At 44.2% G+C, this 27544-nt stretch overlaps 1 protein-coding gene and 1 long non-coding RNA gene across 4 annotated transcripts in view; one reads left to right on the forward strand and one right to left on the reverse strand.

The window, feature by feature from the left end:
* The first annotated feature begins 2771 nt into the window (after positions 1–2771).
* On the forward strand, positions 2772–21370 carry LOC110303673 (uncharacterized). 3 transcript variants are annotated; one of them, XR_003837804.2, is made up of 6 exons: positions 2772–2951; positions 4141–4241; positions 4572–5294; positions 8337–8487; positions 13405–13949; positions 20207–21370. It is a non-coding gene; the product is annotated as an uncharacterized LOC110303673 (long non-coding RNA). The 3 variants fall into 3 exon arrangements; XR_003837803.2 differs by having other exon boundaries at positions 13405–13648; XR_002378942.3 differs by lacking the exon at positions 8337–8487 and having other exon boundaries at positions 13405–13648.
* Hmga2 (high mobility group AT-hook 2) overlaps positions 2797–27544 on the reverse strand; it is a 114204-nt gene continuing 89456 nt past the window's right edge. The window contains exons 4-5 of the mRNA XM_021174849.3: positions 12777–12809; positions 2797–2931 (exon numbers count right to left, since the gene is read on the reverse strand). Of these exons, the coding sequence (XP_021030508.1) occupies positions 2887–2931; positions 12777–12809 (78 nt within the window). The 3' untranslated portion in view covers positions 2797–2886. The remainder of the gene's footprint in view (positions 2932–12776; positions 12810–27544) is intronic.

Genomic DNA, 27544 nt, shown 5'->3' on the forward strand with positions numbered 1-27544 from the left:
GTCGGATGCAGTTAATCGTCTTGATGAGTTTCTCCTGCAAACATGCTTAGCTTGCAGAAATGGTAGAGAAGTTAGCTGTCCAGTCTCACTTAGCTGTGACCAACAACAGTAAAAAACAGTCTTATAAAATTTATCTCCCACAAAAATAAACTATATATATAAAAATTTTATGATGTTCTCACTGTTCCATTGGACACAAGCCTTTTTTTTTCTCTTTTTTTTTTTTTTCTTTTTTTTTCAGTATGAGAAATGAGGTATACTGGGACTTAAGAGGTAGTAGTGTGTTTTGATTGTACAACATACAGGAAATAAGGAATAACTTCATCAGAGATGGAAATTGCTCGGTGTGCCGAGTCTGGCCAACGTGAGAAACTGCTTCAGTTTTTAGGAGCTGGCCAAAATGAGGTTTCTGTAAGGCCCATCCGAAGACCCGGAATGAGAATCTGATATTTATAAGCCACTGTTTATTTGATTATTTAATGCATTGTTAACAGTCACGTTGAGTTTTAATCTCTCCATAGCTCCTTTGGCGACTCACGACAGTGAGTCATCTGCCAGTCTCAGAGTAGCGCATGGCCTTTGAAATGACCTCCCTGAAAACAGCTGGAAGAGACACGGTTGTTTGTTTGTTTCACTTGGCTTCAGTATTAAAAGTCATACTGACACAAGCCACTATGAGAAACTACCTCCTGGCCCAGTGGGTAACACTCAGGAAAGTCAGCACACTTAATAGGAGAGAAAGGCATAGAACTCTACACAAGAAGCGTCCAAAACAAATCTGCTTGAGACATTTTTTTATAAAATCACATTGTGTAAAATACATGAAAAAATATCGGTCAAGCATATTCTTCTAGGCAACTAATCTTAAAAATCTATTTTTTTTTTTCCTTTTTCATTGCATCAGGCAAAAGGCTGAGCTGGTTGTAGCAAAATTTCAAGTTTCTTTGAAGGTTGGCTTGATTTTAATTCATTTATTTTTGCAAAAGTATGTAAAAAAAATTGTGTTTCTATCAAGGGTCTTTTACAAAAAAATAGTTTCGATGAGGGAGAGGTGAGGTTTGAGCTCCTTCAAACATGGGGGAAGGAAATCAATGAGTGATATAGGCTGCAAGTTTGTTCCTTTGGAAGGGTGGAGGTAGTTCCTTGCAAATCAGGAAGTCCATTTGTTTCAATAATTCATTTGAGGTACAAACTTGGAGACTTATATTTGAACACTACAGATGTGTGTGTGTGTGTGTGTGTGTGTGTGTGTGTATGTGTGTGTGATACAAAATAGTGTCACTGAAAAAAAATTCTCCTTAAGAACCTAGGAGCAATTTGACTCAAAAATGTTTCAAATTAATGTAAGAATCTAGCAGGAAAGCTGCCACAAGCATTTGTAACATTTTAATTAAAAAAAAAAAAGTCATAGAAATATGCATAGCCTGCTGAGACGGAGTAAGAGTACAGACAAGAATGGTCAAGAACTGGGGATGGCTGAGATGCCGACCCAGTAAGGTTTGGTTTGGTTTTGGTTTTGGTGTTTGTTTTTTTTTTTTTTTTTTTTTTCCTTTCTCTTGCAGGGCTTGTGTCTAGCAGCGTGTAACAAATGCAGGGCTGTAAATTCACTGTAGCATTCAGAGGTAGTATTGAGTAGTGGGGATTATTGCATCTCTGGCTAAAAGTGCAGCGTGAATGCAGAGATGGCAGTCCGAACCAAGATAATGCACCCCGGCTAGCCATCTTATGTCAAAACGAAAGGTGTTACAGGATGTAACACGCAGGCTTCATCTGAGGTAAGTGGTACTGCGGTCTTTCACGGACACTGGTACACAATGAAGAACAGAGAATATAGAGAGGAGAGAGAGGCGAGGGAGAGAAGGGAGGGAGAGAGGACAGTGAGCGGGAGCTGTTTTTATTATTTTTTTAAAAATAGTGTCCTTTATATAGCAAAAGAGATTTCGGTTTCGCTCCTCCCACGGCATCATTTGGGTGAGTTCATTGGGTACTGTTAACCTTTTCATTAAATTCCAAAAAAAGGATCATTTTACTCAGCTAGTTATCTCAGATGCTTCAAGGCTGACAAGTGTCATATATGGCTAAGTGGCTTTCGGCTGTGTAGATCTCCCGAGGCGGGAAAGAGAACTTGTGGGCTTATCACTCCTGCTGCTGTGTGTGAGTCCATAAACGGAGGAGTCAACGTTTCTCGTTTACTTCCCTTTTTTGAAAAAACAAAACAAAACAAAACAAAAAACGAGCATAACCTATTCTGGTTTGCTAGCTGTATGAAAAGATACACCAGCATTTTGTCTCATTCAGAATTGAAAAGTAAAGAAAAAAAAAATCAAGTAAGTGTCTACAAGATTATACACAAAGGAGAGTAGTGTCTTGTTCTCATCTTTGGTGTCCTAAGCAGATTTTCTATGATCATGGTGGGGGTGGCATCTGAGTGGACACAGAGTCACACACAATGCTTTTCTTATACGAATGCCCCCGGTCACCAGGGTGCCGGTTTAGGGTTTGCATGTAGTGACTGATTAAGCCCACCACAGAGGTTTTCCTCAACCACACACCCTTGCTTATCAGATCCACAAACTATTAGTAAGTTAAGGGAAAAGAAAACAGTCATTAAAAGTTGCATTGTTAAACTGTGTCCCCCGTGTTTACAGCAGTTTTTCACTAAACCTGGGACTGTGAAGGGATTACAAAGTGATTAATATAGTCCTTCTCAAGGTTATGCGATTTCTCCCGCCCCGCCCCCGCCCCTCGCCCAGCCCCGCCCCGCCCCTGCCCCACCCCGCAGAAAGTAGAAAGACCGTGGCAGTTAAGAATAAGTGGTCACTGCAGTGTCTTCTCCCTTCAAAAGATCCAACTGATGCTGAGGTAGAAATTGAATGTCAGCGCCCCCTAATCCTCCTCTGCAGACTCTTGCGAGGATGTCTCTTCGGTCTCCTGCAACACACGGAAGGCAGGTGGGTTAGGCCTTGTTTTGGGACCAATGCTTGCCCAGAGTACCACTCCTGTAACCACCGAGTCGCCTGCACCATGCTGAGCTTGCTGAAGCAGAACATGGTGGGGGACACGGCCTGACCTCTATTCCCAGGCACTCGACCCATGTCATTGAGGAATCAAGGGGTTGTCTTTTTTCCTGGGCTGTTTTTTGTCACTGTTGACTTAAGGCACCACGGTTGCTGGTCAGCAAATTCAATTGTTTACTGTCAGGAGGAGCCTGTGGGGTCCCTGGAGACTTTACTCCCCATGGTGTGCCACAGTCATCGGGTTTAAAAAACTGGCATAGCTGCTCTTAAAATAGTGCTAAAGAAAGTCAACCCACCCACCAGATGTTGGTAATGGTAGCTGATGCTATTTGAACTTTTGCTAGTTGTTGATGCTGTTTGGGCATTTGCTAGATGTTTTTTTAAAAGGTGGGTTCCTTAGTGTACAGACAAACAATATTCCCCTGGTTATAAGGCAAGTAGGCGCAGATTTGGGTCAAACAGCGCTGGAATACAACTCCCCAGCCAAGGCTGTGGGAGAGCGACAGCAGACCCATCCTGCAAGTACATTGCTCCTGAGAGCAGTTTCCTTATTTTTACATTTATTAAAACACATTTTAGGCAATGGGCTAAGTTTGACATAACTGTTCAATCTCAATACTAAATCCGTCAACATCAGGCAAACATTTAACGGTGGGCCAGCCAAGCAGAGAAAACCTAATATATATGTTTTCTCAGGGCCTCTCGCCCATATAAATCTAACTCCACCCCAGCCCCCCTTTCCCCTCATTCCTTACGGCTCTGGAATTTGTTGGGGTTCCTGCAAGCTGGTGTGAGCTACAAAGTTCTTTTTAACTTCTGCTTATTTAACAAACCTGCAATACCTTTCAGGACATGGGCGGTAAAGCGGAGCTAATAAACATTTCCGATAAAGAGTGTCATTAGCGGGAGGATGATTTTTATCAAACGCTGCCGGCTGGCTCCAAAGACGGCATGTGAAACAGATCTGGGAGAGGGTAAACATTTACTCCAGCAGCCAATGGAGCCCCTTTAAGAATGGCCAGCTTACAACAGCCTTCATACTTTAATAGATTTGATTTTCCACATGGCTTCATTTTGTCTGGGTGGCTAACTGACACAATTTATACCCCGCTTCCTTTCCCAGGTCACTACAGTATACCACTCAGTAAAGTATGCCTCAGAGCCCGTCTGTGCTACACAACCGAACTCCCATTCATTAGTGTCTGAAACACTTCAGCTGTGAAGGTGCTCCTAAATGTTACCATGTGTGACGAGTCTTCGAAATCATAGCAAATCATAGGAGGGGAGGGGAGGGGAGGGGAGGGGAGGGGAGGGGAGGGGAGGGGAAAGGAAAAGAGAAGAGAAGCCCTCACGGCAGGCGGCTCATGCCCTCCCATGAATGCGAGCATGCGCGCGCGGGCACACGCGCGCACACACACACACACACACACACACACACACACACACACACACACACACAGAGTCATGGAGCCTCTATCCTGGCTTGCTACACAGCCCACGACTTCCTTAGTCCTTCACAAGAGGTTTTAAACATTCATTCTCTTCCCCTTAAAGACCGAGGGGAATGTAAATCCCAGGAATAAACACACATACAAATGAATGGATCACAGCTTCAGAAGCAGAATGGCAGCGGCATCCAGTCACGGGAGTTCACACCGACTTTGTTTAGTCTGCTTTTGGTTTTGTGGGAAATGTGGAACGCATGAAGCTACCTCCCTTCGCCTCCCAGGCCCCGCCACACTGTGGGCTTCACATCTTGACGAGGCAACAGGCCATGACCCTGAGATTCTCTGCGGAGTCCTGGTTAGAAAGGAGGATGTAGCATGATCAAAGCCATGGGCAGGCGAATGAGAGACAAGCCGAGGACCCAGCGACCTCTGACCCTGTCTTTTCACTTAATATTTAAATTCCTGAAAGTCACTAAAATGTTTGGCAGATCCCTCCTTTGTCCCCTCCCAAAGGACTCACTTCCCCTTATGACAGGCGATACGGACTCACTTTAGGTTGCTCCTCTGGAAGAGACCACAGCAGAGGAGTGGGTAGCTGTGTCCCACCTCACCCTCGCACAGTGAGCAGATTTAATAGGATGAAGTCAAGCTGAAACCACCCCTGGATGGAGCTATGATTATTCCGTTTCTATCAGCTTGATAGTCTTCTTTCTAGAAACCTAAGTACTTGAAGATTGGGAAGGAACTGGGATTTCTCAGCTTATGGGAGACCTTGGACCAGATGGAATGTGACCAGCCTTGCGGAAGGTTCCCGGAAGCCTTGCTGAATGTGAGTGGCTAACTCTTAGATACAACTCAGCTCCAACGGGACAGTCCCTTGATTCTTTTGCTTAGCAGTTCTTAACACAACACGGAGAGTGGCTATATTTATGTCTCTTTCCGCTGACCTTGAAATTCTTCTGCTTCTAACTATCAATTAGGATTGGGAACTTAACAAGGAGCTCAGGGTGGGAAATCTCACTCCACTAAACGTTGGGTGGCAATGTGGCTCTCATAAGTTTGGCATGGTGGGTTTCTCAGAGGTTTAGTTAGTGGAGAGCTTATTGCTTAGCCCAGCCTCTGCTGGCCTCCCTCCAAAACAATGCCAAGGTTGGCCAAGAGAGGGATACTGGTAGGGTGGGTAGCTCTTTCCAACTCTCACCTTTCTAAGTGACCTGGGTTTTTGCTCTCCCCCCACCCCCACCCCAGGGTGTAAGCAACTAATAGAAGAAAAGAAAAATCGAGTTGGGTACAAAGATATGGTTGTAAAACTGACTCTGGTCTTCCTGTTCCACTAAACCTATAACCCAGGGCTCCTGTGCTGTGCAAGGGACAGACAGAAACAAGGGGTATCTGGGATAAGTGACTGTCTCTGCTGTCCCCAGAGGGATGATATTGCCACCACAGAGATCAACCTCTAGGCTCAATCCTCTTTAGTTACTTAGCAGACATGGCGGTGGGCTCTGGACCACAGCTTGCACCTCTCCAGATGTTTCTAAAGATGGCTTCCCATTGGCCACCAGGAGCATTGACTGCTGTTAATTTCCCATGACAGCCTTGAAATGCTAAGGAGATTGTCATAGTGTGCCTGAGAGTCGCACACACCCCATTAGGGGCTGGTTAATGGACTGGGGAAGCCAAATGCCAGCACTCTGGTCAAGGGTTACCTGTTCAGAGTGCAGCTTCCGGAATGTTATGCTAAAAGGACTTTTCGGAGCAGATTTGCATGGGGACGTCACTCAGTAAATCCACGAGACACTAAACATGTCCCTGCCATTCACTGCTAATTAGAACAACCAGCAGAAAACAGGTAAGAGGAAGTCAGGGAACTATATTTTTGTTATAACTATCAGATAATTGCACTCATTCTGCCCCTGGTTTTCTTTTGTTCGCATGGAAGTCTGCCATTGCTTTGGAAGCTTGCTGATAAAACCCCCATATGTCCCTCTTTCGTGTTGGTTTGGCACCATGCTCACACCTTTGGGCATGCCTTAAGTGACTTAAGAGGATGGCCTGGTGCTCAGAGTGAACTCTTGGTGTCCGGTGGTACAAGCAAGGCTGTGAGCCATATTAGATAAGAATGGAGCCTGGGGCGAAGAGTAGATAGGAGGTCTGTAGTGGAAGAGACTTCCTTGCAAACTTGGTGGCAGGTGACAATATGAATCTTTGTGTTGTGTGTGGTAAGGAGGGCGAAAATCACAGAAGTTCACACTGGTTGTAATAAACCTTTTCTATTTTTCTTTTCTTTCTGTTTTTTTGTTTTTGAGCAGGTTTTGTTGGTTGGTTGGTTGGTTGGTTGGTGCAGCCTTGGCTGCCCTCAAGCTCAGGGATGGGACTAAAGGCACGCGTTACCACTACCACCTGGCTGTATATGTCTCTCCCCCACCCCCCTCTCTGTGTTGTGTCTGTGTGCGTATGTGCACAATTGCATAGATGTGAGCATATGTCTGTGCACGCACATGCATGCACAAATCTGCATGTGCACGGGCAGCCAGAGGTCAATGGGTATTTGCTAACCTGCTTGCTATAAGAAGCTCTAATGACTTATGCCCTCTGAGGCTGTCATCAGCAGACTACAGTGCCCACTGGGCATTTACGTGAGTTCTAAGGACCTGAAGTTTGTATCCTCTCCCCAGCTCTGCCCTGAGTTGACTCTTTGAATGAAAATACTAAAAAATGTCAACAATTGTTGTAGATAGTATTATTCAGTAATTATTATTAAGTAGTATTATTAAGTAATGATTCCACAGCTACGGGAGGGTTCAGTGACCCTTTCCTGCCAGAAAGCCCATTCTGTTCGGTCCACTGAGGACTGGTTCACAACGACCAGCCTTGACAGTTCCTTACTCTTCTCTGTATTTAACGTGGGTTGTCAAGCGCAGACAATAATTTAGATGCGTGATAAATTTGAATTTGATCCAGCTTACATCAGGGTGCAGAGGGATGACCATCTGTGATGTGAGCAGGAGGACCAGACAGCACTGCTCTTTCTTGGGCAAGCTAACTCATACAGCTAGGAAACTGAACTAAACAACACCAACGAAAACAACAACGGTGACGACAGCAAATCTGTCAAGTCCAGAAATGCTGAATTTGCCTTTTGGAGTTTTGGAAATTGCCACCATTGAGTTTTGGAAATTGTCCCCTCCATTCAGGAGCTGCTTTATTCTCTGTAGCCAACCCCAGCCTGGAAGCAGCAGGCCTTACCTGCCAAGGCTCCTTCCTGAGGACTGGGCTAAGCTAATCACTGCATCTGTTTAGGGTTAACGATCAGGATCATTTTTCTGTGCTCCCCCTGCCCTTCGCCTCCCCTCCGCTGCTAGGCCCTCCAGCTGGGGTACCTACTGGTTTCAGCCTCACTCTCTCCTTTTCCCTTGACCTCTGCAATGCCAGGGGTCAGAGGTGAAGTCAAAAGAAGTTATTTCTTATATAGCAAAACATTGAAGCCTTCGATGGGATCCTTCGTGTTTGCCACTCCGTACCAAACATTTATTGGCCCACAAAATGTTTTACCAGCTCGGAGGAATGTGAGCAGGGGCATAAATCAATCAATGCTCTTTATGACTTAGGTGAATAAATCACAGGCTCCCGAGGGAGCCGGCTGGGGACCGTAAGTCTGATTTATTATGAACCGTTTATGGCATTTTGGCCAACGTACCATGTAGAAGGCGAGCATTGGAGGGAGAATGCCTTCTTCCTCCCTCCTCCTCGCTCTGTCTAGACTAAAAGCACCCAGTAAACATGCCTTCTTTGAGAAGGATATGCTGGCTGCGATGTATCAGCTTGCCTGTCCCCAAATGAAACCTCTCATTTTGCTCCAAACAATGTTTAGGTTGTCTGTCATGTAAACAGCCTTGAAAACCACCCTTGAAGTTTCTGTGAAAACATTCAACATCTTGGAAGGGCTGAGTGCCACAGGACAACGGGGGTTTCCCAGGATTCCCTCGTCCCTGTGCCACACCACACATGGAAGATCCCCACAGGTAGGAAGTCTGTTTCGAAGTGGAATGCTTTGCTTTAAGTCGTTCAGAGGCTGAACCGTTTTCAGTTCTCTTGATGGGAAGTTGAAAAGAGAAGGTTTATTCCTGTTTCAGTAACTCAGGGGATGCTTTCAAATACTGAAAGAAGGAATGCTGGGAGAATTTAAACAAAACAGAGCCAAAAAAAAAAAAAAATCCCTGTTTTCCCTTTGATGAGCAAAGTCTGGATTATATATAAGGGGCCACTTCTAAGCATGATTCAGTGTATCTGGGAAACAGTAGGACACAGAAAAGCTAGTGGGGCTTTTTAAGAAAGCAGAGCTAAAAACAACAGGAGGAAAAACAGTATCTTCTGTCAATAATAATAACTTGAAGGGAAAAAAAAAAAACCCTATCACTCTTTCCTTCTAAAACAAGTTTTCAATATATGTGGTGAGAGGACTTATTTCAAATTGCTGAAGACTTTGCCGATTTCTAATTAGCTAGTTTCTATGCATTGCTTACTTTAGGACTTTAAAATACAGAGTAGAGCTTCTAGTAAGCTTTGCTTTCTGTGGTTTGGGCATTTAAAGGGGAGGGGGGTCACTGTGAACCCCGCAGGTTTACCCCGTTAGAGCGGAAGCCATGAGCTCCCGCCCATAAGGACGGTGGGGCAGACTTGAGGTTTGTGATTCATGGCACCTGGTGCGTTCTCCAAACTCAACCCCCTGCGTAATCGAGCTTGCTGTAAACTTTTATAAACACATGTGCTTACAAATACAAACACAGATGTTGAGAGTTAGCATCAGGCTGAACTTGCCCCTCACAGTGACCGTATGGTGCTTGCTAGTCCCTATCCAGTGGACCAGAGAGCCTCTGTAATCCAATATTCATGTGACATTCACATAAGGAAGGGGGTTCTGATGGCTTTCATCTCAATTACAGGATTTAGCAATTGCTATACAATTCCCCTGATTTTTTTTAATCTTATTTTTTTAAATTTTTAAACATTAAAAAAAATGCAATTAAAACATGAGGTGTGGGGGGGGGATGTTTTTGAATTAAAACTTTTAAACATTTTAAAAATGTAAATCATGAGATATGAGAAACTTAGCAGCCAATAAATGAGTTCTAATATAATATCCTCCTTGGGTATTCACATAATGATGCATTTCTCATGCTTTTCTTGAGAATTCGGGAACAATAATTATTAGGCCATTTTTGTTTCCTAGATGGATACACAGGACGAAGCCCAGGGATGGCCAGAAGGAAACACTCACATCATATGCTTGACTATCTCGTTGTTTTACATGTGACATACTTAACTGTGCTAACTGTCACCAGTTCAAGGCGTGAGCCCGAGTCAGTGCACACTGTCCCAGGGAAAAGTCATCCCTGTGTGTGTGTGTATGTGTGGAAGGAAACAGATGGAAAGGGAAGAGAACATTTAGCTCTGAAATATTTACATTATCCTCCACGAACTTCCCTGTAGTACCCATGTTTACATAACTCATCACTGTGCCTCAAGACGATATAAATTAGATACTCCAATGAGCTGTGTTCTCCTCCTGGCTAATTCTGTCTGAGCTGCTTTCCTTTAAAGGGAAAATTTGAACAACGTCTGTAAAGACAGCCAGATAGATCAGTGACAGCTATTGCCTCCCCCGTGACTTCTTTTAGATTCTGATTCCCTGGTGTGTGTGTGTGTGTGTGTGTGTGTGTGTGTGTGTGAGAGAGAGAGAGAGAGTGTGAGAGAGAGAGAGAGAGAGAGAGAGAGAGAGATTTCACTTATATTATCCTTGGTGCTTTCCTTTACAGACACACATTAGTGATTTCTACCTATTAGGCATATGCATATATATATATATATATATATATATATATATATGTATAGACATGTATATATTGCTATATACACAAATATATAGGATGTATAGTATATCTTATTCCATACTATATACTGTATACTATATTCTATACTATATATACTGTTTACTACTATTCTATATATAGTGTATATAATATATACTCTATTATTCTCTCTCTCTATATATATACATATATATATATATATATATACATGTTTATATGTATATAGTCTACACTGTAATACTCCACTATTGCACATGACTTCCCCTTCACTCTAACACCTCCTTTTGTGTCTCTACTTTCCCTTACTCATGACTTTACATATGCATTGATATTCTGTGGTCATTTGCTCATCAAACAAATGTCCAAACGTCTTGCCACTTTTTTCCTTTCATCACTGAGCATGTTTGTTCTCGAACACCCATCAGGATCACGTAGACGGCTCCTAGAAAATAAATACCTACGCAAAGGTCTTCAAACCAAGTCAACAGAATGGATGGTGTGCGTGGCCAGTGCTTGTAGGCGTTTCGAAACACGTTCTCTAGGTCTGGATAGCAAGCTTATGCCGGTTTCCATGGTATCAAGGCTCTCACGTAAAGAAACAGAATTCAAAAGAGATGCTCACAGCTGTCTCAGAGTTTCAGTGTTTTGTGTAAGCACCTGATTCTTCCCTCAGCGTGGCTACGGTAGGAACCTCACCTCTGCATTTCACCGTTCTCTTAAAGCACTGCTTTTTGTTCAGTGCGCCTTCCCTACAATCCCAAGAGTAGACTCGGAATCAATGCTTACAAACCACATAAGGTTATTAATCTCTAGACTGTGGTACATGCTGAGGCCTGTGGTATCCTCTGACTCAAATATACAGCATTTATCGCATATTTTTTGACACTGCTGTCATATCACAAATTTGCATTTATCAATAACAATGCATGTACATATTTTAGTCACTCCCCCTGTATCCTTATATGTCTTTGAAAACTTTAGTTTTATCCCAAGCAGTAGTATTAGAGAGGAGCGCATGTTGGGGCTGCCTGCGTGGGCTTTGTCTAAGCAGAGCAACATTCTTTTGAGAGACAGTTTTCTAGGGAAACCAACATCTCTATGGCTATTTTTAATTATGTAAAGGGGGGGGGGGCGTCTACATGACGACTTAAGAGAAAACCTCATGACACGTGGGACTATTTAGCGACTTACTTTAATAGGTTCTACCTTTGTGTCCTGCATGTCTGTTCAAATCCAAACAGGAAGAAAAGAACAGGAGCTCCCAGATGCTCTGCAAGCCTCTGCCGTTGAGTTATAGCCTAGCCCAGGAGAGGGATTCTCATACTGCCTTAGTTTACATTCTTGGAAATTGTGATTAATTTATACATTAGTTATATCTTCTTAAAGATCTCTGTCTTCAACAAACACAAATTCTATGCTTCTATATATACACTGTAGCTTAGACAAGGATCTCCAGGTTCATGGACCAAAAGAAGTCAGGGTACTTTTACCTCAATAGAGTTAGGACTTTTCTTTTTTCTTTTTTTTTAAAGCAAGACCTGAGAGTTCAGGAATGGGAAACATTGACACAATTCCCAGTGGGTCACCCTCACTGGAGGTGTTTTAGGATATCACAGAACAATTCAGCGATCAGCTATTTTCAGTCATATATTAAGAGTCATTTACAACTAGTAAGTTATGTATCAAGTCAAAGGGCTACAGGCAGTCAGAAGGCAAAGACAAAGCTTAGCAGTTAAAAATTGGTAAAGTGCCGGGCGGTGGTGGCGCACGCCTTTAATCCCAGCACTAGGGAGGCAGAGGCAGGCGGATTTCTGAGTTCAAGGCCAGCCTGGTCTACAGAGTGAGTGCCAGGACAGCCAGGACTATGTAGAAGGACCTTATCTTAAAACAAACAGACACCAAACAAACCCAAAAGGAAAGTATTGGTAAAACATACAATAAAATTATTTATTTAAAGCCCTGACACAGTTTTATTTTGTACATTACTGATGCTTCTTTGACACCAAAGACTTTGATGGTTTCCTGTTGTTCACGGATTTGTTTATCTGCACACAAACATGGCCACCCTGCAAGTGGACTCTGGCGCTAGAAGTCAGTTTAGCAAGTGCCTTGACCGGCTGAATTAGTTCACTGGCCCTGTCTGGAGTTTGTAATAATATAATCTCAGACTATCTATCTATCTATCTATATATACACATATACATATACATACACACACACACACACACACACACACACACATATATATATATATATATATATATATATATATTTCCTGGTTCTGAAGGATACAACAAATGTTCAATGCTTTTTCGACGTTGTCATAATCAGAATAAGAAAATGCCAATTAAAGGCTTGGAAACCTTTCTCCATATGTATTTTACTTGAGTTTTTTTTTTTTGGGGGGGGGCGGAGAATAATCATAAGGGGGCATGTCTTACCTGAGCAGGCTTCTTCTGAACGACTTGTTGTGGCTGAGGGAGAAACAAACAAAAGAAGTGGTGTTAGTTTACAGGGAAACCCAGGGAGGGAAGAACCTGAGTGTTCAGTCACTCGTTCAGTGTGGCTGGGGACCTGCAAAGCAAGGAGAAAAGTGAACATCCCGAAAGTTCATCTAAGTTAGAGGGCCTCCACTCACCTTCTGCACATGTGGCGGAATGACAGAATAGGGTAGTCAGTACTTGTATTGGAATAGGCTTGCTATAGGAATCACTTGGTTTTAAGTCGGCTATCATAGAACTAGAAGAGTTGGAAGACTCTTTACCAAGATAAAGCTTACAAACCACACAATTCACTCATTTGAAGTCAGTGAATTGAGAAGAATCTTTACTACGCAACTGGTGCATAATTAGCACTGCAACCTAATTTGAGAACATTTTTAATTTTCCATAAAAGAAACTTTGTATCTATTTGTAGCCACTCCCCATGGCTCTCCACTTTCCTGGTCAACCTCCTGAGCTTAATTTACCATCAATCTGCCTTCTGTTACCTAAATTGCCTTGTTTCAGACATTTCATAGTGGAAGAATCACGCAACAGGTGCTTTTGTGTTCTCTCTCTCTCTCTCCAGGTGAGGAGGGAAAGTCATATGGTAATATTTGAGATATTATAACTGGATTTACAATCACCATGGAAACACACCCCTGGCTGTGTGTGTGTGTCTGTGAAAATGTTTCCGGAAAAGGTTTAGCCAGAGAGAAGACCCGCCCTCGAAGTTGCCAACAGCAGCATCCCACTGTCTGTGTTCCAGACTGAAGAAAACAGGAGTATGGAAGCTGAGCAACCACCATCACCTCTCTCTGCTTCCAAACAGAGTGAGTAAAGTGGCCAGCTGCCTCGGGCTCCTGCCGCCCTAGTTTCCCCAGCCACTACAAACTGTGTGTCCTTGAACCGTAAGCCCACCTACATCCTTTCTGCCTTAATCTGTCAACTCTTTTGTAACAAGATCGGGAAAACAACTCCTATGACGTCAACAGTTAACTGTTTTGTATGCCAAGCAGTACTTCCCCAACTTACTTATCTGGATGCTCATTGGTTGGTGTCTACTTGGGCTGTTTCCACCTCTTGGCTACTGAGAGCATCTCCTGTGAGCTTTCATGGACATATTCCACCACGGTAGGTAGGCTTTCATGCATTGTGGGTCACCTAGGAGCAGTATTGCTGAGTGGTAATGATAATGCTCCACCCCCACCCGACTCGAGCAGTGGCCGGATGGGTTTCCAAAGCAGGCGCACTATTTTATAGACCCACCACTGGTGTGGGAGAGAGTGTTCTAATCTTTTCCCCACGGATGTGCCAGCACTTGTTAATCGTCTGTCATTTTTTAAGTCTTGACTTCCAACCGGGTGGAAAGTTAAATGCCAATTTGAATTCCCCTCCTCACTAATTACATGAAACATCTTTCAAGTGCTTACTAACTAGTCATCCATTTATCTTCTGTAAAGAAATGTGTTTTCAAATGCTTTGCTCATTAAAAAACAGGATGAAACAAAAAAAAATTTTTTTTTTCAACATTGAGGCCTCTGCTGGCTACATTTATGTCAATTTGACGCAGGTTAGGGTCATTTGAGAGGCAGAAACCTTATCTGAAAAAATGGCTCCATAAGATCAGGCTGTATGCAAGTCTGTTAAGCTTTTTCTTAATTAGTGGGTGGTGCCATCCTGGGCTGGTGGTCCTGGGGTCTATAAGAAAGCAGGCTGAGTAAGCCATGGGGAACAAGCCAGTAAATAGCGCCCTCTATGCCAGCTCCTGCCTCCAGGTTCCTGCCTTGTATGAGTTCTTGTCCTGACTTCTTTCAGTGATGAACAGTGCTGTGGAAGTGTAAGCTGAATGAAAATCCCTTTCCTCCCCAGCTTGTTTTTGGTCATGGTGTTTCACCACAGCAAGAGAAACCCTGACTAAAAGGCCTAGGCGTCCTGCTGCTGCTCTGGATATAGTCCTTCCTCAGATCTATAGTTTATTTTCATATCTACATCCATCTATTTCCCCTTTTGAAACTTCTGAAATCTCTCTGCAGCCTGGATTAATTTTCCAATCAAGCTCCAGAAATTACTGTTATTCTTCAGTGATACAAAAGACAGATCTGAAGTCCCAGACCTTTGCTAACTCACTTCCTGACAGCAGGGTTATGTCTGATTATAAGCCCTGTTAATTCCATTTACACATTCCTGAAGTTTGCAAGTATAACTGAGCCACCTTGATTTAGAGATTCAAGCCAAAGAGATGAAATTGCTCCAGTCCTTCAGAGACACGGGAGGTGGGTTAAACTCACTATGTTCAGAATACAGAATGTCTGTAAGGGAGTGATATTTTTCTTGGATCTTGAAAACATTATATAAAATTAGCAGAGTATTTTTTTAAAGATGGATGAGATTTTTAAAAGAGAGATATTTTCACTGATTAAAAAAAAAAAAAAAAGTCTGCCTCATGACTTTAATTCACAGCAGAGATAAGAGCATCAAAGCCCAGGTTTTGAGATGTTGGTTTCCTTTTTTCCCTAGGCGGACTTGAACCCAGGAAGCACAGTGCGCTTCACGCCTCTTAGGAGTCAGAAGTGTGTGCCCAGAGAGTGCTCATTTTCCAAGGGTCGCTTTTAAGTCGAGACAGCCTTTCTTCCTCTTTTCTCCTGCCGCTTACACCTGTACTTCTCCTCTCAGACCGTTTCGAATGCTCACACATTCTCGCAGGCTGTCTGGCTCCGACCGCTCGTCATCCCCCTCCTTTTTTGGCTAAGGAGCTCCATTCATTCGAGTCCTGAACAGCATCCGAGTCTCAATGAAACTTGGAGAGGGCTGCCAGCTCGCCCAATTTTCCATGAATTAGGTCCTGACACTTCAGTGAGGGGAAAGGGGAAGACAATGTCTGAACTTTTGCCAGCCTTGGCTCCCGGCCTAGTTCATGTCACAGACCTTCTCCCGGCTACACTTAGACACAGCACTTCTTACTTCTCAGGCCACCAAACAAACAGACCCTTGAATGCCTTCAACACTGGTTGCGGTTAAGGCCTCTGGGATGTTTTCCCAGCCGTTGGCACCCATTTGCTCCAGACTGTGCCCAGAAAGTTTTGTTGTTGCTGCTGCTGCTGTTCTTCTTGTTATTTTGTTTTGTTTTTAGTTTTATGAATGGCTCTGGTCAGAAAAAACACAGACCAAATTATAATATGACCGCCATTCATAAAAACAGAAAGGAAGTAAACTGCCAGCTGGATGCTTTCTGGGCAACACATTGCGAGCTTCTTTATTATCTACCTTGGAGCATCACTTAGCTCAGAGTTAAGTGTTGAGACAGGGAAGCAAACACACACTGGCCACTCCATCTTCCTCAGGATTGAGTGATAACTCTGCTTATTAATCTCTAGAGTGGATAACTTTATATTTTCATAAATCTAGATAAATATATATTATGGTGTACACACACATCCTACAGAGAGGTAAAAATCCTTTATCCTTTGTCAAGGAAGGTACACTCCTCATTGTTTTTATTTTCTCACCGGGAAACTAAGGCATAGAAACTTTAATCTCCCTGAGTTTATTTCTGAAACGGAAACAACCTGAACCTATCAATTCTCTCTCCTGAGGAAACCCCTTCACTTCCATAGAACAAAGCGTCTAGTCCAGAGCCAGCCCAAACGGAACAGCTGTGCTTTCTGACCTACTTGGGGGTGGGGCTCACTGTGGGGGCCAAGCCCTGCTAGGTCAGCTCTTTCTTAGGTGCTGATGCCAATAGTCAATGATGCCAATAGTCAGTAGGAGCTGTCGAGGCCCAGGTAGACCAGTTCCCTCAGAGTCTTCTCTTTCTAACAGTGGGAGATCTCTGTGACATGTTTTGAAAGGCCCTGATCTCATAATGATTGTTGAAGAGGCAGCAACATGTTTCAAGGCTTTTCCTCAGACAATTCCAGTGGTTCTGTTTCTACTGAGTGTGTGCACACAGCAGGCTTGCTCGGTGGGGGCAGCTGGCTGGTCTTCAGCCTCTCCCTGCATGGAGAATTCACCACAAGAGACTGAAAGAGCTTATTTGGGTTCCCTTCATTTAAACTTCTTGCAGGTGAAGTCTAGATGCATGGGTATGTGTGGCATGTGTATGTTCACCTGTGTGTGCACATAGAGTCTGGATGCATGTGTGTGTGTGGCATCTATGTTTACCTGTGTGTGCACATGTACGTGGAGTCTGGATGTGTGTGTGGTGTCTATGTTCACCTGTGTGTGCACATGCACGTGTGTGTGCGCCCATGGAGTCTAGATGCATGTGTATGTGTCGAGACACAGTTGTATCTGTGTTCACCTGTGTGTGTGTGTGCACATGCACATGTGTGTGTGATGTCTGTGTTCACCTGTGTGTACACGTGGAGTCTAGATGCCAGTGTCAGGTGTCTTCCTCCTCAGTAGTTCTCTGTCTAAATACAGTTTTTTACACTTACATATTTTATGTCTGCATTCATTCTCAGAGGCTCATGTATGGCTCCCATCACATAGATAGGAACCCAGAGGACAACCTGTGGGAGTTGGTTCTCTTTTACCATGTGGGTTCCATGGGACTCAGACTGTCCATCTTGACAGCAAGTAGCCTTTATTCGCCAGCTACATGCATTGCCAGCCCTCTTTCTGAGACAGGGACTTTCAGTCAGCTTGGAGCTCACTTATTTGGCTGGGCTGGCTGACCGGCACATTCCAGGAATCCATCCATCTCTGCCTGCCCAGCGCTGGAGTTAGGGTCGTGAGCCAACATACCTGGCTTCTATGTGATGCTACGGGTCCTGAAGCTGGGACCTAGGCTTGTGCTTCAGTTGCCTTATTCACTGACCCATCTCCCTGGATTCCACTTCAAACTTCTAAAATTCAGCTCATGCAGAAAAAATAACCTTCACCATCGCCACCAAGAGCAACATCGAGAAATTTAGAAGAAATGCTTTGCATTAATGGGACATTAATGGGATCCTGTCAAGACAAAGAGGGGCCTCTCTAACCTTCAGTGTACTGCTGCACAGGTTAGCTTATCCAAGGTTAGGCCAACCTGAACCCAAAGCAAATAAATGACTGTCTTAACGTCCAGATAAACAGCTTGGGGTCTGAAGCCCATGACACTGTAGAGCAGATATGAATAAGTAAATAGCATAGCTTGGGGATTCTGAGATCCATAAAGCAATAGAGCAAAGTAATAATTATACCCCCCGACCTCCACCCCCACCCCGTGACACAGGGTCTCACTATATACCTTTGGTTGGCCTGGAACTTGCTACGAACACCAGGTTGGTCTTAAACTCAAGAGATCTGCCTGCCCCTGCCACTCAAGTGTTGGGTGTTGGGATTAAAAGCAGACACCACCACACCTGGCATATGTACGGTGTTTATGAGAGGAAATAATGTGGTTATTTTCATTATATTTTACTTTCCATAAAAGATACAGAATCAATTCTTGCTTCATTGACCTAAAACATTGTTTCCGGTCTTACACTGAATCATGTAACGTTTTATATTATTTACCTATTTATCTAGGGTTTTTTGGGGGGTGGGTGGGTGGAGTGATGACAGGGTCTTATGTAGCCCAGGATGGCCTCAAATTCACCGTGTAGCTGAGGCAGGTTTTGAATTCTACCATGATAATGGGTGTGCTGGGTGACATCACACCCAGCTCTGAAATGGCTGTAGAGAGTCATTGGCCTACCTAAGTATTTCCTAGAACAGGTAGTCACAAAAACAATTTTAAAAGCTGAATGAATCATAGTTTGAGGGATAACCTCCCATGTTCTCAAGCTCTACAAAGGGATGGATGGCTTATGAGGTGGGAACCTGGTGGCACTCGACAGACTCCTCTCTCTCCTAGACCCCAGGACTCAATACTCTCTTCTTGGCACCGGTGGGTGGCTGACTTCAGCTGCAGAGTCATTTTCCTCGGAGGAAGCGTAACATTCAATCCAAGCTATTCCCGATCTCGTCAGCTTACGCCGTGAAGCACTGTCAACATTGGTGGAAGCGAATCCTTCCTTTTCCACATTCTCACGCATCCTGGATGCCTTCTTGTTGGCCCTTCCCTACTGTTCTGTGCATCCGTGACTTTTTTTTTCCCCCTGAATCCGTGAATTACGAGGTCTCTATCCCTATTTTAGAAAAGCCACGTGGCTGGCTGGCTTCCCAACTCAATTCCAAACCCAAGTGGAACTTTACATCAACCCCAGAATTATCTCCCTCAGCTTCTCCAGCGGGCTCCCGGTCACACGACAACTACGAAGTTGTAGCTTAGGACTGTTTAGCATTCTCTAGGCGCATAGGTCTGAACTCTGCTTCTGCATGTCACCAAACAAGAGCATCTTTAATTATAACTCAGGTGAGGTCATGGCTGAGGTGACTTAATTTTGTATTCCTACAGCCCAGATGGGAGCAGTACAGTACGTATTCAATGAAGTGATTTAATACACATGGGCCCGGCCTAAGTCTCACAATGGCTGTCTGAAGTAGGAACATTGAGTTTCACAGGAGTAGGTGAGGTGACCTTCAGGAAGCTACAAGGTCACTTGTTAGGAAGTCCCAGCTCTGGCCCAGAATACCTAGTCTGCATCCCCATCTCTGTACCACATGGCCCCAGAGGGAGGTCTTTTGGGTAATCATTCCACTTACCCCCATTCTTTTATTTTTTTTAAATGAAAGTGTTTTGCCACTTGCTTGAAAAGGCATCATTTAAAGAATATATAACTAAAATATTTCTGGGACGATCGCTTCATGAGGGCAAAAGGTGACCAAATGAGAAAATTGTATTTTAAAGTAACACTTTTTTACAGATCAGGATTAGGAAGAACGATTCCAATATATTTTAAGGACAAATCAGCACTAGAAAACCAATTTTTTTTATGGTAACTGTTTGGCTCAGAAAAGAAGTGTTTTTTGTTGTTGTAAGTTCAATATGTCAGGCCAGGTACACGGGTACACGGGTACATGCTTGCAATCTCAGAACTAGGGAGGCTGAGGCAGCCAAGATCCCGAGTTTGAGGCTAGCCTAGGCTACATGGGAAGGCTCAAGTGTTTCACAAATCAAATAACATCTTGTTTTTCCTCAGACTTCGAGGAAAGTCGACATTCCACCTCATCAAATAGGCGCTACCTATACCCCTCTTAATCCTCATCTACCATAATGTTAATTTTTATTCCTCTTTTATTCTTTTCAAACTCTAAGCATTCAGATAAGGCTGCGGATGCAAAGGTGCCTGGGATAAATGCTAGTGACTCATTCCCCTGTCTTATTTTTTCGTCACTTGCTCTCATATTTGATTATAGGACAAATGAGAGCTATACATTTTATGGTGCGTATGACCCAGGAATGTAAGATGTAGCCTCAACAGCGATGCGGTTTATAATCTCATGTTATGTTTTATTGGCAGGATGAAGATGCTGGCCTTCTCTACGGATGCTGTACAGGTCCCCGAACAGCCCATCCATCTCTATCTTCCCACTGTTCTCCCCTCACTCCCATGGCTCCCTACTAAGGAAATTCATACATTTCTTGCCTTTAATCCCTTGTCCTGAGTGGTCTCTGTGCTCACCGCCTGATGCCATTGGGACTGTGACCACCCAGGATACTCAATTTTCACCCATGGTACATTGCTTCACTACACGGAAGAAGTTATTTAGAACAGCTCATTTCAAGCCTGCTTATACATACAATGTTTACGCATATTTACATCAAGGCACGACTACTAGTCAGAGATCTCAATGCTGAGCATTTCTTGCCCAGCTGGAGAGAGAGCTAAGTTCACAGCTCAGAACAATCCACGCCCCCAGTGTAGAATGAGATTGGCCCCAGAGACTGGGTCCAGCCACCTGACCCAACCCGACACACACTTTTTGTCTTCTGCGTGGAATACATTTTCAGAAAGGTTTCTATGTAATTTCTAAATCCTCTCATTGCCTGGAAGAAAATATTTCTTCTCCAAAGCAAAAAAGCCAAACCTCTGTGGCCTGAAATGTCCAAACGTTGAGATAAAATAACATTTTCTTCTTTTTAACTTGATTCCCTCAGGTGTTCTGTTATAGTAATAGAAAGCTAACACACTTTTTAGATATGATTTTATCTTTTTTATATCTTTTTATCTTTTTTCTTATAAATCCGTTCATGTGATGAAAGCTAACAAGAATTAAACCAAGATATAAGAACCTAGATAATGAGTTCTGATGAGTCTCAAGTAAATCAAAGAAAATGACTGTAGGCTTTTAGGAATACAAGGAGACCCCAACGCCAACTGACTAGCAAGGATGTAAATTTTTGAATATAGCCAGCGCTGTGATGATACACCTTCCACAGTGGTAAATTCTGGGAGTCAAAAGTTGCTCAGAGTTCATCCTTCTACCCTGTTATCTTACGTCCCCCCTTCCTTCTCCCCTTCCGTCCCTCCCTCTCAGAACCACAAGAGTGAGAGGTGTTGCTTTAATAATGAAATGTCCAGCCAAACAGTGGTTCCCAACCTTCCTAATGCTGCGACCCTTTAATACGTTCATGTTGTGGTGATGCCCCCAACCATAAAGTTATTTTTATTGTTATTTCATAACTGTCATTTTGCTACTGTTATGAATCCTAATGTAAACGTTTGATGTGCAGGGTGTCTGACATGCAGCCCTCTGTGAATGAGTCATTTGACACCCCGCCCCCGAAGGAGTCAAGACCCAGAGCCAGGACGAAAACAAACAAACAAGCAACACTAACACACTCTTCCTTCATGCTGAGCAAATTTCCCTGTCAGGTAACCAGACCAGTTCCAGCAAGTTAACCCATCCCCGACTCTTGGAAAAGATCCCTTTGTGTCACCAAACCAAATGACGATAATAAGGAAGGGAGACAGAGGGACAATGGAGTTTGGCTTCAGTCAATTTGGCTTCCACTGTGCTGGCCTGCCCGTGGTGGCTGGTGGGAACCCCTTCCTGGCTCTGAAATCAACTCACACAGACTTTTCCTTGGATGCTGCTTTGCCCTGCCTCTGTGGGCTCTGTCCGATGGGGTAGAACAGTCCCTCTTTTTACAATGTACTCTGCTTTACCTAACCATGAGATGGCTCTCCTGGCTTGTCTGGGCTATCCCTGGAAACTGCTGAGTGCATTCACTTGGTCACGGACTGAAGAGTGAAGGAAGCCATTCCTGACACCCAGCGAGTGACAGTGCCACTGCTGCCTAAACACTGGCTGGGACTCATTGTCCCCTTCAAGGAATTCCAGAGATGATGGGTAGTAAATAGATAAATAACGCTAGCTTCTGCCCACACTCAATCTGACAGTGCCGACAGGCTTTTCCTGGGAGTCGACCGGAGTTCTGCTCAGTTACACTGAAGAGCAGAACCCCAGGGCATGCAGGGGCCCCTCCGAGAGGGCAATAACCGCTCTCTTTGTTTTAGGATGCTCTTCTGACGCCCTGTCAGTTCGGCCAGGAGGATCCCAACTATATGAACAAGCTGTCTGTTGAAATGAGATGCTTGTCTCTCTACAGATGCAGTGGTGTAAAGTCCTTGGCTCTAGATAACAGGCTTTGGTATGTCTGGGCTTGCTGCCACCTGTGTGTATGCACCTCTGATCTTGGGAGGGAATGTCAGCGCTGTAACTTTTTTTTTTTTTTTTAAATAAAGGGAGGATGTTTAGGAGGCACTGATTGTGTTTGCCCTTTCAGGATATGGAAGCCAGTCAGTCAGGTGGAGCTATTACAAGGCAGCCTTTTTTGGGCCTTGGGGTGGGGGTGGGATTACCTCCAAGAAATTTAATATAGTTTGGAGGTTACACTCTCCTGGTACCTGGGGAGTTCTGCTGGGAAAGGACTTTTAAGATAGCTTTATAAGATACTGTTTGGGAATAAGAAAGACCAAAGGTGGGGTCTGGGACTCACTCTGCGCAAGGAGTTCGTACGACTCCTTCAGCAGTTTAAATGTCACTTTCGTCATCGGTGTAACGTGGATGCCTCGCTGAATTGTTGGGGGTAACTAAATTGGAAGTCACTAAAGTGCACAGGGCAACTGCGGGTGGTAGGAATGTAATAAACACCACTTAATAGCACTGGGGCGGGCTGTGCTGGTAGCAGCAGCGGCAGCGGGGGCAGCAACAGTGTTTATGATTTCATTGTTCAATATCAAAGACCTTGGTGGCACCCTTGGGAGCGATCACAGGCTTCTGCACTATGCACTTGTGGTGCACACGGTCCTCCAGTTTGCCGGTCTGTCACTGGAGTCTTGTCATTGTGGTGGCCTTGAGGATTCTGGCTTCCAGCCTTCCAGGAGTATCCTTGATCACCAAAACAGGAGTGTTCCGTGTGCTTTGTTCAGCTCCGCCCCCAAGCCCCACACAGGACAATGGAAGTTTCCTTTGTGTCGTGTGATAAAAAGTTCACAGGTACACAGTTCACAGAGATGTTATCTAGACTGACTTCCTTCATTCACCACTAGCCTGGCTATTTTAAGTACCTGATTAGTGCCCTCCCCAACCTATCTTAAGGATGGGGGGGAATCATGAATGGAGTAACGTGCGTGCACGCGTGCACCACACACACACACACACACACACACACACACACACACGGAAAGAGAGTTGTCACAGGAATCATGGTTAATAGTGGCTTACAAACTACCTCTGTCCCATGGGTTCTGTTTATCCATGGATCTAGTCAGTAAACAGTGAAGTAGTATGTACTGGGCATTGATGAGAATTCCTTATAGCTTTTTCCTAGGATTGCTGTAATATGACACTGCATCAAGAAGGTAGCCCCTTAGCACTCAGTGGCTGCCTGCAAGGCTCAGCTTTAAGTCTTTCCTGTTCTCCTACCTGTGAGGCTCTGGGGAGGGGGAGGGAGGGGGTGTTTCTGGGAAAGAGAGACAGTCTTTAAAATGGACCACTGTGGGGGATTTCTTTAGAAAGAAACTTGTAGTTTATTGCACTTGTGGATGGAGAGATGGCTCAGCCCTCAGGAACACTTATTGCTTCGGCAGGGAGCCTGGGTTCGGTTCCCAGTACCCACACCAGGGCAGCTCACAAATGCCTATAACTCCAGTTCTAGGGGAGTGGACACCTTCTTCTGTGTTGCTTTCTGCTGGGATTCCTGTAAAGGGAACAGCTCTTCCCCCAGTCTGCTCTGCAGTGCCCTTAGGTCCTTCAGAGAACAGCTAGCTGCTTAGTTGCCTCACAGTGGCTGGGTCTCTCTCCTGACACCTGTATGGCTTTCTCAGGCTCCTTCAGGAGTCAGCTAAGAGGGTACAAGTTAGTCCTGTGACAACTGCCAGGCTGCAGGGTAGGGTGTACTTTTCCCAGTCCTTCGCCCGATATGTAGATCACACTCACTTACAAAGCTCCGGTTATATGAAGAAGGTTACGTGTCAGCCGAAACGCTCCCCAGTTTTGCTCAGCATGCATCCGTGCACGCTGCATGGCACTGGGGAAAACGGGCATGACGAAGCATGACTTGGTAAAAAATATAGGGGGCCAGGGTTCTTCTGAAGGCATGCCTTGCATTCTCCGGTTATGGCCACCACATATTAGATAGTAAAATACAGGAGTGCGAATGTGCCGGTGGGCTGCGTGGAACAAACCATTTGGTGGCATGAGCTCCAGTAGTTCTCTAATAAGAAGCCAAAACATCAAAGGATAAGAAAGATGCTAACACTATTAAACAATGTGGCCATTATTATAACGTGGAGAAAGTACTGAGCACAGGAAACGGTCACGACTCCTGCAATGCTAGTTTTACCCTCTCTGTGACTTAGGAATGCTCAGAAAGCCACCACTGTTGAGAAGCTGTAGCCCGCTTATTTGGCTGTGTGGGATAGCAGATCACCCAGAACGCTCACTTATCTAAATCAGGATTAAAAATGCTCATAGCACCTTCTCTTTAGGAGATGTGAGGATTCTCTTCTCTCTGAAGGGGTGCCGTGAATATATAGGTAATTTTTAGAAACCATATGTGAGGGAAAATTTAGGCAGCTGACAGATACTTTGAAACCATCCAGGAATAACAGTGCAGCTCAGATAGATGTTAGAAAAGAGATACTTAGAAACCATCTAGGAATAAAGAGGCTGCTCAGATGGATGTTAGAAAAGAAGCTGAAGGATGGGATGTGGTGGTTGATCCCCAGGGTCAGTTGGATTGGAGTTAGCATCACCAGGGAAACGTACTTCTAGGTGTGTCTGTGAGGGTATCTCCAGAAACCTATAATGGGGAGGAGGAGTACTCTCAAAGTGGGTGGGCACCATTCTCTGGGCGAAGGTCCTTGGCTATTCAGAAGGAGGGAGAGAATAGGAGGACTTCTCCTTCCATCTCTCGATTGCAGTCAGGACAGTTCTGCTTCTGCTTCATGGGCCCTAAGCTGTTCCTTTCACTTGAGAACCTGGACCCCCAAAGACAAATTTCTACCGAGAGATCAAGAAACAGTCAAGGAACGGGGCTAATTGACGCAATATTTAATTAGCTGAGCCAAGGGCCAGAGACTCAGACAAAGCTCGGTGTCTTGGATTTCTTAAGTAGTTTAGTCTGCTACTGACGGACGGTGTCAATCTTCCCCCATCAGCTAATAGGTCCCACATTCAAAATTGTAGAGGGGATGGAAAACTGTAGATGTTTAATTGGCAATTTGTATGCTAAAAACGCTGTGAGCATTTGGACACACTTGAGGATATATGGAGACCTCCCCGCCTACAAACACGTATATTCATAGACACATAGCTATAAACTCAGTTAGCTCCTGGCTCCCGTTCTTGTAGCCCTTGATAAACAGGGGGGTTATAATCATATAAAAGGTCTTTATAGGAGTGAAACTCTTTCAACATTGGATGGCTTTATATAGTTGGGAGACGGCGGTTTAGGAGGAAATAAAGAAGGAAATTCCAAAACGTGAATGGTATTTAAACCTCTTAAATTTTTTTTCCTTCAAAGGAAGAGAGAAAAAAAAAAAAAAAAGAACAAAATTATGTTTTCCTATCGGCGCAACGGCATGCAGAAGGACCATGGGCAAAAAAGTAACTTTGCAAAGAATAAATAGAAGAACTCAGTGCCTCTCACCCCTCCGTTTCATGGAACATGTGGGTCAAAAGAGAAGGAAAAGGCAGTTAACTATAAAACAACCTTTCTTTGATGCTGAACAAAAAAGCAAGCTTGAAAATCTTAGGGCTACTGCACAAGTGAATGAAAAATACAGATGTCTTTCCCTCCAGTGCAGCTCCAGTCTGCCATCTTAGAGGCCCCATGCCTAACTCTGTATGTGGATGGGAAATATCCAAATACCCAGTTAACAGCTAGGCTCTGCAGTAAACCTTTAAAAATATACCTTTTCCCTTCTTTTTTTTTTTTTTCAAAGTCTCAAATAATTAGGGAAAAAAAAAAGTCTCAAATAATACTTGGAGCCTGCCCAGGAGATTTGCATTTCCACGTTTCATTATTTGAAAGGAGGAAATGGCAGGCTGCTTCGTTATTCCAAGGCACAGAGTCCCAGTGGCTGCAAAGGAGCTGGCAGGAGACACAGTCAGGGTCCCTTTGGGGGCTGAGTGTCACAGATGTTGTAATTTCAGCGGGCAAAGGCAGAGTGCGTATATGAGCTCTGGTTCCCCCAAGCTCTCCTCTGCCCCTGTTAGAGTTGGAAGTGAGCCAGCCCTGCAGAAGGGCAGGTGTGGGCACATTTTTCAGTCTTTTGTAGACAGTCCCGGAAGGACAGAGGTGGTAGTCTTGGCCATGCGCTTTGACTTAACTCCAAGAGTGAAGAGGAACAAATTGGAGAACGCCCGCCTGTCTAGAGGTCAGTAGACCCCTTTCAGAGTTTTATTTACAAACCAAATAGGAGTGAAGATAGATTACTTCCTACTGTCCAGCCACAGGAAAGAAGCGTTTGTGCAGACATTAAGACGTACATCAGAGGACAAAGGAGTTCCCGGAGGCGCCTTTTTCTTAGAGGCATTCAACTAGGTCAGGACTCACAATACCTTGGGCTCTGAAAATGGTCTCTGCCAGTTTAGCTTCTCTGAACTGTCACACACACACACACACACACACACACACACACACACACACACACACACACGTCCACCTTTCTAGATTTCCTTCCACCTATGGGCCTTCCTTACTGTCACAGAACAATTTCTGTTTCCTACCAAACGCCCTACACTTTTGTGCCTGCTACATCCTGACACTTTACAGAAGTTCATTTAATGGATCAGTGACTTACTTGGGCAAGGGCAGACAGCCAGTTTTGCTGCCGGTTCAGTGACTTGACTGAATAGTCTCCTTAAAGTCAACTTTCAGCTGAGCTTTGTATAAAGTGGACTCGAAACAGGTATTCCCCAAAGTGCTCGACAGAAAAGACTTGAAATACCTCGAAGACTGATTTCCCAGGGTGGATTAGCTACTTCAGTACACATTCTTTTAGAAAGATCTAATTGAAATCGATTTTGTTTTTGCGAAAAAGAAAGGAAAAAAAAAAAGAAAAAAAGAAAGAAGAGAAGAGAAGAGAAGAGATCAAACTAAGGTGAGTCTTTAAAATTAGCAGCATCTTCCCAGGATCTGAGAGGAGTTGGGAGAAGGAAAAGAATATGATCAAAATGCACAGCATAAAACATTCTTCTCATTCAAAACAATGAACAGCATCTTCCATTCGTCTTCAGATGTGAAGCTCTGTGGTCCGTGAGCTCCGAGAAAGACCAACAATCACTGCTTTCCATAGCCAGTATGTGGACGGCACCATACCTCCACAGGGAAGACACAGATCTGA

This window comes from Mus caroli, unplaced genomic scaffold (assembly GCF_978045245.1).
Source record: "Mus caroli unplaced genomic scaffold, Mus_caroli_1 scaffold_9, whole genome shotgun sequence".
Taxonomy (NCBI): Eukaryota; Metazoa; Chordata; class Mammalia; order Rodentia; family Muridae; genus Mus; species Mus caroli.